Genomic DNA, 14,103 nt, shown 5'->3' with positions numbered 1-14,103 from the left:
CTAATCAAGCTATGAATCACGTATGAGGAAATTCTAGAATTCAAAAGTGGAAAACTATAACATCATTATAAAAATGAATGCAGAGCAGTAAATTTTTAGAAATACTTTATAGCCATATAAAATAGGACAAATGATAAATGCTAGAATGTGAATTGCTATTTCACACATATTTTAAAATTTATATCATGAATCAGAATTTACAAATTTCTTAAATAGAGTAGCTTTGAGTTCACAATGGAAAAAATAAATCCCCATGAACTAGTTTCCCTGTAAAAGATGAGTTTGTATTTTTTTTTTTTTTATGACCAGTTGTAAAAAGACCATTGCTATGGTAACCCTTTTCTTGGGATTAAACTCATTTTTTTTCTTGTGATTGTTTTTGGTTGCATTGTTTTGTGTTTTAAAAAATTTAGTGCCCTGTTAGAATATTCCCAAAGGGAATGTTTTTAAACACATTTTTAGCAGTATAACAACACATTTTTTTAAAAAAGGCATTTTTATAAACTTACAGTGTAAGTACAGAAAACACTGTGACAAATTTGGCTCTAGGGGATGTTAATTATAGCTTTAAAATTGGGTAGTAATATGATTACCTGGTTGTATGATAGAATTGTTACTTCCTCTGCCATAAACCAGCAGCGAACTGCAGTGGAAAAAGTATGGCTCTAGTCAAATGGATGTGGGTTTTAGTTTAGAAGTGGCCATTGGTAGTTTTGTTACCCTGGGCGAATCTTTTTACTTCTCCACAATTTTCTTATGAGGCAAAGAGGAAACTTATTTATCTCTCAGAGCTGACTAAATAGCATGACCCAAATAAAACACCTAGTGTTAAGACCTGTCATACAAACGGCAGTGCTAATTGTTATTGTTATCTGGAGTTTCAAACTATAAACTTTGAAAAATAAACTCCTGGAAAAATTGAGAAGTATAATAGATTGCCTAATTTTGCATTTTTACCTAATACGATGTCAACATACTTTTTCTTTTTCGCTTAGTCATTTGCTGATGTACATTTGCCTTCCTAATTTTGTTTTGCTTAGTCCTATTTTATTTAAATTTTTTTTTAATGCTTATTTATTTTTGAGACAGAGAGAGACAGAGCATGAACGGGGGAGGGTCAGAGAGAGAGGGAGACACAGAATCCGAAACAGGCTCTAGGCTTTGAGCGGTCAGCACAGAGCCCGACGCGGGGCTCGAACTCACGGACCGCGAGATCATGACCTGAGCCGAATTCGGACACTTAACCGACTGAGCCACCCAGGCGCCCCTGCTTAGTCCTATTTTAAAATGTTCATTCCTTCAGCAGTGATGGAATGTTCTGGGGAGGCCAATCTGATTGTAAAATTTTACCATAGACAATGCATGTAAGGGTTACGGAATATTAACTATGCTCTTCAGATGAAGGACCTCTGTGATTCATCCTCCACGTTTTTGCAGGCACAGCATCAAATGCCTTGAGACAGCCATACATTTGGTTGACCATCATTCTGACCGTTGCAGTGTGCTTACTGCCCGTCGTTGCCATACGCTTCTTGTCAATGACCATTTGGCCATCAGAAAGTGATAAGGTATAGAAAAACCAGTATTCTCCTCATTCTGAGTGCCCCTCACAGAAATCAGAGCGTGTCCCCACAGCAGCTTTCCTGCAAATTCTAAACTCATGGGAAGTTTGGTATGGAGGTTTATTTAATACTACTTCTCTTTAACTCCGTCTTGTAAAGAAGTCCTTTGGGACAGGGATTTTTGTTTTCATGCTTTTTATTTTAAACATTATCAAAGAGAGAACAGTATAATGAACTCCCATATGTCCATCCCCTAATTTAACAATTACAATATTAACATTTTGCCCTGCGAATAGGTTGGGGTATGTAGGTACATATAGAAAATGCCACGTCTTCTGGTGGAATGTCTGAGCTACAAGTTGTTCAAACAGTGTATCACTTCAATTCACATAATCAGCAGCAGGCTTCAGGCTCTGGTGACTGAGCACCTAAATGTCTGTCAAAAGCACTGGGGTTCTTTCCATCTCTCCCCTCTGCTATCCTCATTATGAGCTTCACCTTGAAGTTGGGGGGATGGCTACTGCAGTTCCAGGCACCTCCTTCTGACACACCCCTGTCCAGATGAAGACAGGAGACTGCTCCATAGCTTTCTCTTAGCAGCCCGAGAATTGTGCATGGGAGGGCCCAGGCCACATCATGCAGATCTCCTTAGCCAGATGAGGTCACACGGCCATTGCCAGACTCGTGCGGAGCAAGGGAAGTCAACCAGCCCTGCTCCTGGGAGCAGTCTCCACAGCCCAAGAGGGTTGTGACTGTATGCAGGAAAGGTGTTCTTGACTCTACTCCTTCTTCATCAGGAAGGAGAGAGAAGATGCTAGGCAAGCAACCTTCAGTGCCCCCTAGATATTCTCCCATGTCTGCTGACCAGAAGATGCAGTAGCAACAAGGGAAAGGGAACGACGGAATTTTCTCTCGATTCTGTCCCAGTCTAATTTGTCAGTGGCAAAGAACGGTAGCGGAGGCGAGTGGGAATTTCGGCTCCCCGTTTTGTAGAAGGTCCGAGACCTTGAAAGTGTTACGTAACCGCTCGGCGTGCCATCCCCTGTAAAAGGAGCACGGCGATGCCGCCTTAAACAAGACAGACTTCAGGAGGGCCCCCACCCCCTGGACGTTAGTGCCCCTCCACCTCCGCCACCACAGCCCTTCCATTTCATTGTCGGCCTCGCCCCCTCCCCCCGCAGATCCAGAAGCACCGCAAGCGGTTGAAAGCGGAAGAGCAGTGGAAGCGGCGGCAGCACGTGTTCCGCCGGGGCGTGTCCTCGCGGCGCTCCGCCTACGCCTTCTCGCACCAGCGCGGCTACGCCGACCTCATCTCCTCCGGGCGCAGCATCCGGAAGAAGCGCTCCCCGCTGGACGCGATCATAGCCGAGGGCACCGCGGAGTACCGGCGGACTGTGGAGAGCTGATGCGGCGGCGAAGCCGGCACACACACCCACACACAGATGTCTATTTTTTTATGAAAGACTCTCAGGACTTTTTAAAAAACCAAAAACTGAATTTGTCACGAGGATGTTAAAGACAACAACTTTTGTAACAAACCACTTGGGCTGGACTATTGCAATGGCGAAGCCAAGAATACCTTTTCAAAAGTCCTCTTGTTCAACTGCTTGTGTTCATTAGGCTTCAGAGGGGATGTCGTAATCCAGTCTCGATCTGGGACAGCAGAATTAGAAACTTATATTTCAGTGCAAATGGTACCGCATTATAAAATTACAATGAGATCATTCCTGCCTGGGATCTTCAACATACATAACCAGAGGTTACTTTTTTTTTTTTTTTTTTTTTTTTTTTGCCCCATTGGGTACCTTCTTAACAAAGACCTTTTATTTATAATGGCCACGACAGAAAAAATCCTGAATGTTCATCACCTGGAAGATAATGAGCTGCATGGTTTCATGTTCTCCTGTTGGTTCAATCAAGGAAAATCACTTCACATTTCATAAGTACAAGGTTTCAGTGTGCTTCGGTTTACTACCAGGTTAAAAGTGTGCATCACCTACGTTTACTCTTACTACTGCATATTTTAGCCACTTCCTTCCCTCCATTTTGAAAAGATGCATTTAAATATTTATGGCTTTTTTTTTAAAGTTCTTAAAATCTAAGGGTAGCCGTGATAAATTGTGACTTTGTAATGCTTTCTTTTGAAAAGCAAACTTTGTGCCTGCCTACATGTGTTTTATAAGGGATTTGAACAGAGACCCCACTTTTTCACTTGTCTTCAGAGAAAAAAAGGCTGTTGGCAGCCACATTCCTAACAGAGTATCCTTTAAAATTGAAAATGATTTTAAGCAATTATGGAAACTATCCTCAAAGAGGCAAAAGTTATTTTTCTCGAGTTTTTTCACACACTAGTTTTTCACATGCTAGTTCCCATATTCTAGTGAAGATACAGAAGTGTTTTCAATAATTCTGTTCTCTACCATTAGGCTGTGAATGTTCACAATACCTGTCCCTTTGAATTCCTATGAGGAAATCACAACATGTGTATCATTCATATTCTAGGAATGATAAAAGAATGTATGGCTCTTTATTCTATGGAAGTAAAGTTCTGGAAGTTTACAACTTTTGTACATAAACTGTAAATTGTTTTTCTTTCTTTCTTTGGTAAAGAAAAGTTTGCTTGTATTCTTCTCCGTCTTCTCTCCTGTTTTGTGAATTGTGGGAAAGGTCGACAACGCAAATGTGTCAAAGACTTACACTGCTGGGTGCAATATTAACAATTGTAAAATGCAAATTGCTTTGGATAAATTATTTCTATATTCTGTAAATCAGATTTAATGTATATTTTTGTTTAAAAAATAAATGCTTTAGTAAAATCTTTGGAAAGGATATTTCAAGTAGGGTATGTGACAGAAGAATCTAAGTCTGCAAGGTTTCTAAAGAAACGCAGGGGTCCTTTGGTGAGAAATACAAGTTAGGGGCAGGGTATTGAGTATTAGGGGAGAAGCTACTGAGAAAAGGCCATTAGACCTGAAAGGTGGTGGGTATGGATTTATAGTTGGCAAGACCAACTGTGTCCAGGGAGGGTGGATCTTAGCATACTTAGATGAGGCACGATTTTTTAAAATGACCTAGGTTCTGAAACCAGAATAAAAACATAGGTAACTTTCCACCTATGGGGCTGGGAAGTGAGCAAATGATCAAAGGGGAATCAGGATGCTGAAGGGCAGGAGAGCAGAGGAGGCAGACCTGAGGCTTGAGTCTGGGAGGGCTGAATGGGCTGAGCCAGCTGCAGTACAGGCAGGCAGCTCCCAGACAGTGACCCCACTAAGGAAATGGGACTGTGACACAGAGAAGGAGGTTCTCTGCAGAAAGACATCGGTGGGGGGCTTCTTTGGGAGGCACAACTGCCAGCAGATGACAGTTTCAGCCTAGGGGTGCTTTATATGGTGCGAAATCAGGACCTGCCTCTTTCCTATTCCACAACTGACAGTCTCCTGGAGGAGAACTTCATGTCCGGATCTTTGGAAATGGGGTAAAAGGAGATGGGACAGATTAGACTCTGCAACAGAAATTGTATGAGGAAAAGTTCTGAGCAGACCTGGGAGATAATCCCTCGAAAAAAAAAAAAAAAGGCCACTTTTCTTCCTAGGATGTCCTACTGTATTTAAATTGGTTGAGGAATATACTGCTTTAATCAAAGAGCACCACCTAAAGTTTTATACTGATGATCAGTACCAGAAACTCCAATAATGATATCCAGTGGGGATAAAATGGCTCTAAAGAGGCTCCAAGGTGATAGCAAAACGTACCTTAATGGAGTCTGTATTTTAAGTTGTTGCCTTCATGTGATGTGGATGAAGCTTAGTAAAATTGTAAGACGGTTTCTCAAAGTCCTATCAGAATCTGCTTGAAAGTTATAGCTACAATAAAACTTCTGGTGCATTTATAATTACAAAAAGGCCTATGAAAACACTGTAAAAATTGACTGTCTTGACTTAAATAGACATTTCTTCAAAGACGATATATACACGGCCAACAAGGGTATAAAAACGTCCTCAACATTAGTCATTAGGGAAATGTGAATCAAAACCACAGTGAAACACCATTTCACACCCACTAGGATAACTATAAAAAAAAGGAAGGGCACCTGGCTGGCTCAGTCAGTAGAGCGTGCGACTCTTGATCTCAGGGTTGTGAGTTCAAGCCCCAAGCTGGGCTTGGAGCTTACTTAAAAAAAAAAAAAAAAAAAAAAGTGTTGGCAAGGATGTGGAGAAACCGGATCCCTCGCCCACTGCCGGTGGGAATGTGAAGTGTTGCACCCGCTGTTGGAACAGTTTGGCAGTTCTACAACAGGAACAGAATTACCATATAAACAGCAATTGTCCCAAGTAGGTATATATATACCCCAAAACCTTGAAAATAAGCACTCAGATACCTGTATATGAACGTTCACAGCAGCACTTACAACAGCCAGAAAGGAGAAACAACCTAAACGTCCATCAACAGATGACTGGAGACACAAGGGATTTACATATAATGGAATATCATTTAGTCAGAAAAAGGAATAAGGCTCCTTCAAGATGGAGACACAGGAAGATCCTGAACTCCTCTCCTCCCACAGACACACCAGATGTACAGCTACAAATGAACAATTTCCTCTGAAAACCAAAGCTGAGGGACTCCTAACATCGGGCAAACAACTCGCACTGAAGTGTTTAGGAAAGGCAGAGATGCAATCTTGCCGAAAACCCCACCCCCAGCATTGGAAATCCAGAGCTTCTCAGGGAGGAGTGAAGGGTTTGAACCCTACATCGGGAACCCCAACTTCTAAGACCTACCGCTGAGAGATAAGCCCCTGAAACTTACAGCTTTGAAAGCCCACAGGGTTTGCATCCCTGAGACCCAAAAGGCTATCGTGCAAACTGAGAAATGGCTGTTGAAGGGCTCAGGCCCCTGGACTCACCGGCACCAGGCCCAGTGCAGAAGCGGCTAGACTTTACGTGAAAGCAGCTTCTTTACCTATCTTAAAGCACCGGCCTGAGAGGCAGGCATCTAATTCAGCACACATCTAGGGGCCTGCCGGCATACTCTCCAAGGATGGAGGCCAGCAGACACTTTAAAAAAAATTCTTTTTAACCCAGGCTCCTTCTTTTTTTCCCCCAGCAGGCATCATCTTTATGCCCTCCCTCCACTGCCCTCCAGAGCACCAGCATCTCCCAGAGGGGAGCTGTTACATGCACCTGGTATTGGTTTTATACCGGGTGTCTCCGCTTTTGCAACTGCCTCCCAGTGTGAACGCCCCTTGGGTCACCTGGCTCTGGGGGCCAGCAGCGCCTGCATTCTGGGGACCCACAAGACTGTAACAATTGGAGAGACGGTTCGTGGCCAGCTAACACCACGGCAATATCTGCCCAGTCTTCCTGTGATAAAGGACTGTTGTGCTTGTCCTGGAGCTTTGGCCTGAGGGGCAGGCTTCCGGCTTGGCACACGTCCGGAGGCCCACTGACGGACTCTCGGGGAAGGGAGGCCGGTGGACATCATGCTTGCCCTCTTTCCCTGCCTCACTCCGGCTTGTCAGTATCTCCCAGAAAGGAATTCAGACCCTCATCGGGTGCCCCGATTCTTGCAGGTGCTGCAACGTGACATCTCTAGACCGCCTGGCCGTGGTGGCCGACCGGCTAATGAGTCACACAGGACTGTCACCAACAGAGAAAGAGTTTTTGACTGTCTACCATTTCCAGAGCAAAGCAAGAGGCAACGGTCCGAAGAGCCCAAACTTTCTGTGAAAGAGGCCTATTAGCTAATCTCCATGGCTACGTCTGAGGGATAGACTTGCAATCAAACACACATCTAAGGGCCGACTGCAAACCTTTCCGGAGACCTCAGACGGCTATCTTTCTGTTCTCTTTCTGCCGTGCTCCAGTATCTCCCAGAGGGGAGCTTGTACAACGTCCGGTGCCCCGTTTTTACGTCTGCTGCCTTGTTTTCTGCAGCTACCACCTCACGGATGCCCCTTAACTGCTCCGCTCTGGTGGCCAGCAGGGTCAGCATCCCTGTATCCCGTACGACTGACTGCCACAAACGGGCAGGCAGTCTCTGGCCTGCTGCAAACTCCAGGGCACAATACAGACTGAAACACACCCCCATTCTTCCTGTGAGAAGGGACTATTTGCATGTCCTGGAGCTTTCGACCGAAGGGGCTGGCTTTTGGTTTGACATACGTCTAGAGACCTACTAAGATGCAGTACTTAGCCGGTAAGTCAGTAGATGCCGCCCTGTGCCCTCCATCTGCCTTGCCTCAGATAGCTGGTATCTCCCAGAAAGGAGCTCATATAGTTGCCTGGCACCCTAATGTTTGTGACTGACACTCAGGGTGCCCAGCCTAGGTAGCTGGCAGAACCTAATGCTTGCAGTCCTATAGGGCTGTATATATTTGTATACGTTAAAAGCTGCTGCCTGACAGTCTGATTTACGTACAATCAGCCTGAATCTAGGTGCTGACTTAGGTCCTCCTCCAAGGGACAGCTAAAGAATACAATAAATGAACTGAAAAATAACCAGAGGGGTTCAACAGTAAACTGGATGGAGAAGAAGAAAGGACATGAAAACTCAAATACAGGGCAGACAGAACTCAGCCAATCAGAGCAGCAAGAAAAAAAAAAAAAAAACCAACAATGTAGAAAAGAGAGCTTATAGGACTTATGAAATAACATCAAACAGACCAATATTTGTATTAAAAGGTTCCAGAAGAAGGAGAAAAGAGAAAGGGGCAGAAAGCTCATCTGAAGAAAGAACAGCTACCTGAAAATTTCTCTAAGCTGGAGACAGAAACAGAAATCCAGGACCAGGAAACCCTGAGAGTTCCAAATACAAAGCTGAAGAGACTCAAACGCATTATAATTACAATGTTAAAAGTTAAAGACAAGGAAAGAATTTTAAAAGCATCAAAAGAAAACCAATTTCTTATGTAAGAGGGATTTTCCTCCGTAAGATCAGATTTTTCAGGAGAATTTTGGTGACCAGAAGGGAGTGTTATTCAAAGTGCTGAAAGAAAAAAAACTTCCAGCCAAGAATACCTACTGTACCTGACAATGTTTTCATTCAGAATTTAAGGAGAGATAAAGAGTCTTCCAGACAAGCAAAAAGAAGTTCATCAGCACTATACTAGCTTTAGAAGAAATTTAATTTTCTTTTTGAGAGAGAGAGAACCAGAGAGGAAGGGGCAGAGAAAGAAGGGAACAGAAGATCTGAAGTGGGCTCCATGCTGAGAGCAGAGAGCCTGATGTGGGGCTCAAACTCACTAACCGTGAGATCACGACCTGAGCCAAAGTTGGACACTCAACCAAACGAGCTACGCAGTCGCCCTGCCTTAGAAGAAATTTTAAAGAGATTTCTTGAAGCTAAAATGAAGGGTGCTAATTAGTAACGAGAAAATACAAAAGTATAAATCTCACTGGTGAAGGTAAATACATAGTAAAATTCAGAGTCTAATGTTGTAAAGGTGGTGGGTTAATCACTTACAAAGCTTGTATGAAAGCTGAAACATGAAGTAGCAAAGACAGCTATAACTATGATAATTTATTAAGGGATACACAAAATAAAAAGACAAATTGTGAACAAAAACGTAAAACAGGTGGGTGGGGGTTAAAAATGTAGAGCTTTAGAAGATGTTCAAACTTAAGTTCTTATCAACTTAAAACATACTCTTATAAGTTGTTACATGTAAGCTTCACAATAACCAGGAAGCGGAAACCTATAGTAGATACACAAAAGATAGAAAAAGAATCAAGCATACCATTATAGAATATCACCAAATCACAAGGGAGGAGAATAAGGGAAAGAGAAAAGAACTACAAAACAGCCAGAGGACAATTGACAAGGTGACAATTAAGTACATACATATCAAGAATTACTTTAAACATAAAAGAACTAAATTCTTTAATCAAAAGACACAGAGGGGTGCCTGGGTGGCTCAGTCGGTTAAGCATCTGACTTTGGCTCAGGTCATGATCTCACAGTTTGTGAGTTCGAGCCCCACATCAGGCTCTGTGCTGACAGCTCAGGGCCTGGAGCCTGCTTCGGATTCTGTGTCTCCTCCTCTCTCTGCCCCTCCCGGCTCATGCTCTGTCTTTCTCTGTCTCTCAATAATAAATAAACGTTTAAAAAAAAAAAGCCAAAAGTACAAAAGACACAGAGTGGCTGAATAGATAAAAGACCCATCTATATGCTGCTTACAACAGATTGACTTCAGATGGAAGGACACACACAGACTAAAAGTGAAGAGATGGAAAAAGCCCATGCAAAAGGAAACCTTAAAAAGAAAGCTAGGGTGGCTATAGTTTCAACAAAGATTGTAATAAGAGACAAATAAGGTCATTATATAACAATAAAAGGGTCACCCACCAAGAGGATATAGCATTTGTAAATATTTATGCACCCCAAAATGGTAAAATATAGAAAGCAAATATTAACAGACATAATGAGAGAAATAACCAGTAATACAATAATACTACAGTACTTTAACATTCCAATTTCATCAGTAGATAGATCGTCCAGACAGAAAATCGATAAGGAAACACTGGCTTTAAAAAATACATTAGGCCAGATGGATGTAACAAACATATACAGAACATTCCATCCAAAAACCAAGTCTCAAGTGCACAAAGAATATTCTCCAGGACAGATCACATATTAGGCCACAAAACAAGTCTTAATAAATTTAAGAAAATTTAAATCATATCAAGCGTTCTTTTCCTTACTATAATGGATGAAACAACAAATCGGTTACAAGAAGAAAACTGGAAAATTCACAAATACATGCACATCATACAACATACCACTGAACAACCCATGATCAAAAAAATACCAAACAGAAATAAAAAAGTGTTTTGACGAAGATGAAAATACAACATACCAAAACTTATAGGATGCAGAAAAAGCAGTTCTAGGAGGGAAGTTCACAGCAATAAATGCTTACCCCAAGAAACAAGAAAAAATCCAAAAGAGCAAAACCTAACTTTACACACCAAAGAACAAGAAAAAAAGGAGCAGGGCCCAAATTTAGTAGAAGAAAAAAATAACAAAGATCAAAGCAAAGATAAGTGAAATAAAGACTAAAAAAGCAACAGAAAAAGATAAATGAAAGTAAGCTAGTTTTTGAAACGATAAACAAAATGTGTAAATCTTTAGCTAGACACACCAAGAAAAGATTGGTGCCACAGAAATACAAAGGATCATGACTGACCGCTGGGAAAATTATACTCTAAACTGAACAACCCAGAAGAAATGAGAAAAATTCCTGTCAACCTATAATCTATAAGACTGGATCATGAAGAAACAGAAAATCTAAACAGACTAATTTTACTAAACTAGTAAGGAGACTGAAGCAATAATCAAAAACCTCCCAACAAACAAAAGTCCAGGACCAGAGAAGTTCACTGGTGAATTCTACCAAATAATGCCAATCCTTTCTTTTAGAACTCTCCCAAAAAACAGAAGAGGAAAGAGTACTTCCCAATTCATTTTATGAGGCCAGCATTATCCTGATATACACCACAAGAAAATCACAGGCCAATATACTTGATGAACATAGATGCAAAAATCCTCCATAAAATATAGGTAAACAAAATTCAATGACACATTAAAAGGACCATATGCTGGGGCGCCTGGGTGGCGCAGTCGGTTAAGCGTCCGACTTCAGCCAGGTCACGATCTCGCGGTCCGTGAGTTCGAGCCCCGCGTCGGGCTCTGGGCTGATGGCTCAGAGCCTGGAGCCTGTTTCCGATTCTGTGTCTCCCTCTCTCTCTGCCCCTCCCCTGTTCATGCTCTGTCTCTCTCTGTCCCAAAAATAAATAAATGTTGAAAAAAAAAAATTTTAAAAGGACCATATGCTTAGATCAAGTGGGATTTATTCTAGGGATGCAAAGATGGTTCAACATCCACAAATTGATGTAATGTAACACACTAACAAAATAAATGATGAGAATCACAAAATCATCTCAAAAGATGAAAAAAAAAAGCATTTGACAAAATTCAACATCCGCTGATAAAAACTCTCAACAATGTGGGTATAGAGGGAATGTATCTCAACATAATAGAGACCAAGCTGGAAGTTTTCCCTCTATCATCAAGAACTAGACATGGATACCCACTCTCCCCACTTTTATTCAATAAAGTATTGAAATGCTAGCCAGAGAAACTGGGCAAGAAAAAGAAATAAAAGGCCCACAAACCAGAAATGAAGAAGCGAAACTGTAACTATTTGTCAATGACATGATATTATGTATAGCAAATCCTAAAGACACGACCAAATAATCTGTTAAAACTAAAAAACTCAGTGGAATTACAGGATACAAAATCAGTATAGAAAAATCTGTCGCGGGGCGCCTAGGTGGCTCAGTCGGTTAAGCGTCCAACTTCAGCTCAGGTCACGATCTCACAGTCCGTGAGTTCGAGCCCCGCGTCGGGCTCTGGGCTGATGGCTCAGAGCCTGGAGCCTGCTTCCAATTCTGTGTCTCCCTCTCTCTCTGCCCCTCCCCCGTTCACGCTCTGTCTCTCTCTGTCTCAAAAATAAACAAACGTTAAAAAAAAAAAAATTAAAAAAAAAAAGAAAAATCTGTTGCATTTCAATATGTTAATAACAAAGCAGCAGAAAGAATAATTAAAACAATCGTACTTACAACTGCGTCACAAAGAATACCTGGCAATAAATTTAACCAAGGAGGTGAGAGAACTGTACACTAAAAAATATAAAATATTGATAAAAGCAATTGAAGATGACATAAATAAGTGGAAAGAAATTCTGTGCTCATGGAATAGAAGAATTAGTATTGTTTAAATGCCCATACTATCCAAAGCAATTTATAGATTTAATGAAATCCTAGTCAAAATTTCAAAGGTATTTTTCACAGAAATAGAACAAACAACCCTAAAATTTGTAGGTAACCACAAAAGACCATGATTATCCAAAGAAGTCTTCGGAAGTAAAAACAAAGCTAGTGGAATCATACTCCCTGATTTCAGACTATGTTACAAAACTACAGCAGTCAGAACAGGGTGGTATCGGCATAAAAACAGACACATAGATCAATGCAACAGAATAGAGAAACCCACACACATACAGTCAATTAATTTACAAAAAAAAGAGCCACGAATATACAATGGGGAAAGAACAGCCTCTTCAATAAATGGCGTTGGGAAAATTGGACATCCACACGCAAAAGAATGAAGCTGGACCAGTATCTTACACAATCCACAAAAATACACTCCAGGGAAGATGGTGGAGGAGGATCCTAGGTTAACCTGGTCCACAGATACACCACCCGCACTCGTGTAACTGACCCAGAAAATGACCCAAGGACTGGCAGAATGGCTCTTCAGAGGTAACTGTAGAAAGGAGGCTACATCCAAAACGGTAGGAAGGGCAGAGCCGGTTAAAAAGCAAACCAACCTACGAGACTAATCACAAATGGGAGGGACACACCGTGTGCACAAAGGGAAGGGAACAGATCCCACACCAGGCACTCTGGACACAGGGGACCTACACTGGGAAGACAAATCCCCGTAACATGTAGCTTTGAGGACCAGAGGGGCTTAACTTCGAGTTTGTACAATTAGTGGGGCTTAACGCCAGAACTTTAAAAATCAGTGGGCTGTCTCTGGGAAAGCCGGAAAGCAAGGGCAATAGAAAACGGTCCCTGCCATATACAATGTATATATACATACAATGGAATAGTACTCAGTAATGAAAAAGAATGAAATCTTGCCATGTGCAACAACGTGGATGGAACTGGAGGGTATTACGCCACGTGAAATAAGTCCGAGAAAGTCATAAAGGTTTTCACTCATATGTGGAATTTGAGAAACTTAACAGAAGACCACAGGGGAAGGGAAGGAAAAATAAGTTACAGAGAGGGAGGCAAATCAGAATAATCTTAAATACAGTGAACAAACTGAGGGTTGATGGGGGTGGGGGTTTGAGGGGCAGGGGATTGGGTAATGGGCACCGAGGAGGGCACTTGTTGGGATGAGCACTGGGTGTTGTATGTAAGTGACGAATCACAGTAATCTACTCCTGAAGCCAAGACTACGTTGTGTATTAGCTAACTTGACAATAAATTATTAAAAAAAAAACAATACACCACCAACAAAAGATAATATAAAACAAACAAACAAACAAAAAACAAAACAAAAAAATCCCCCCCAAAGAAGCAGCAGTTTGAAAAGTGCCTGGGGTACACAGGAAGGAGATTTATTTACTAACTTCAAAACATGCACTGGAGTGGCAGAGATCTTTGGGAACTTCTCCAAGAACCAAAGAGCTGGTGGGCACTATCTGCCCTCACCCCAGCGTAGACACACAGCCAGCTGTGGGAACCAACGTGAACCCTCACCACCTAGCTTGCTAACACCCCATCCTGCCCCTGCATTCTCCTGTGGACTACCCGATCCGACTGCCCCGCTCAGCGGGAGTCCATGCAAAGCGACACCACAAGCTTCTCCTTGTGCAAGTGGCTCCCTACCAGCCACTCCAAAGTGATTCCTGCCCTGGGGACAGAGGAAAGTAACCGGCAAGAGGCTGGGTGCAGACATCTGATCT

At 42.1% G+C, this 14,103-nt stretch overlaps 1 protein-coding gene and 1 long non-coding RNA gene across 4 annotated transcripts in view; one reads left to right on the top strand and one right to left on the bottom strand.

Annotated features, from left to right (window-relative positions):
• The window catches only part of ATP8B1 (ATPase phospholipid transporting 8B1), a 128,665-nt gene extending 124,287 nt beyond the window's left edge, over positions 1 to 4,378 (top strand). For 2 of the 3 annotated variants that reach the window (XM_045459227.1, XM_045459228.1), the window contains exons 27-28: positions 1,438 to 1,568; positions 2,744 to 4,378. In XM_045459227.1, coding sequence (XP_045315183.1) covers positions 1,438 to 1,568; positions 2,744 to 2,968 — 356 coding nt within the window. In that variant the 3' untranslated portion in view covers positions 2,969 to 4,378. The remainder of the gene's footprint in view (positions 1 to 1,437; positions 1,569 to 2,743) is intronic. The other variant, XM_045459229.1, reaches the window with a different exon arrangement.
• Positions 3,143 to 14,103, bottom strand: part of LOC123588365 — a 37,901-nt gene continuing 26,940 nt past the window's right edge. Inside the window, exon 3 of the long non-coding RNA XR_006707822.1 lies at positions 3,143 to 3,215. This is a non-coding gene — a long non-coding RNA (uncharacterized LOC123588365). The remainder of the gene's footprint in view (positions 3,216 to 14,103) is intronic.

This window comes from Leopardus geoffroyi, chromosome D3, assembly GCF_018350155.1.
Source record: "Leopardus geoffroyi isolate Oge1 chromosome D3, O.geoffroyi_Oge1_pat1.0, whole genome shotgun sequence".
NCBI classification, from domain to species: Eukaryota; Metazoa; Chordata; class Mammalia; order Carnivora; family Felidae; genus Leopardus; species Leopardus geoffroyi.
This window is presented reverse-complemented; position numbering and strand designations above follow the sequence as displayed.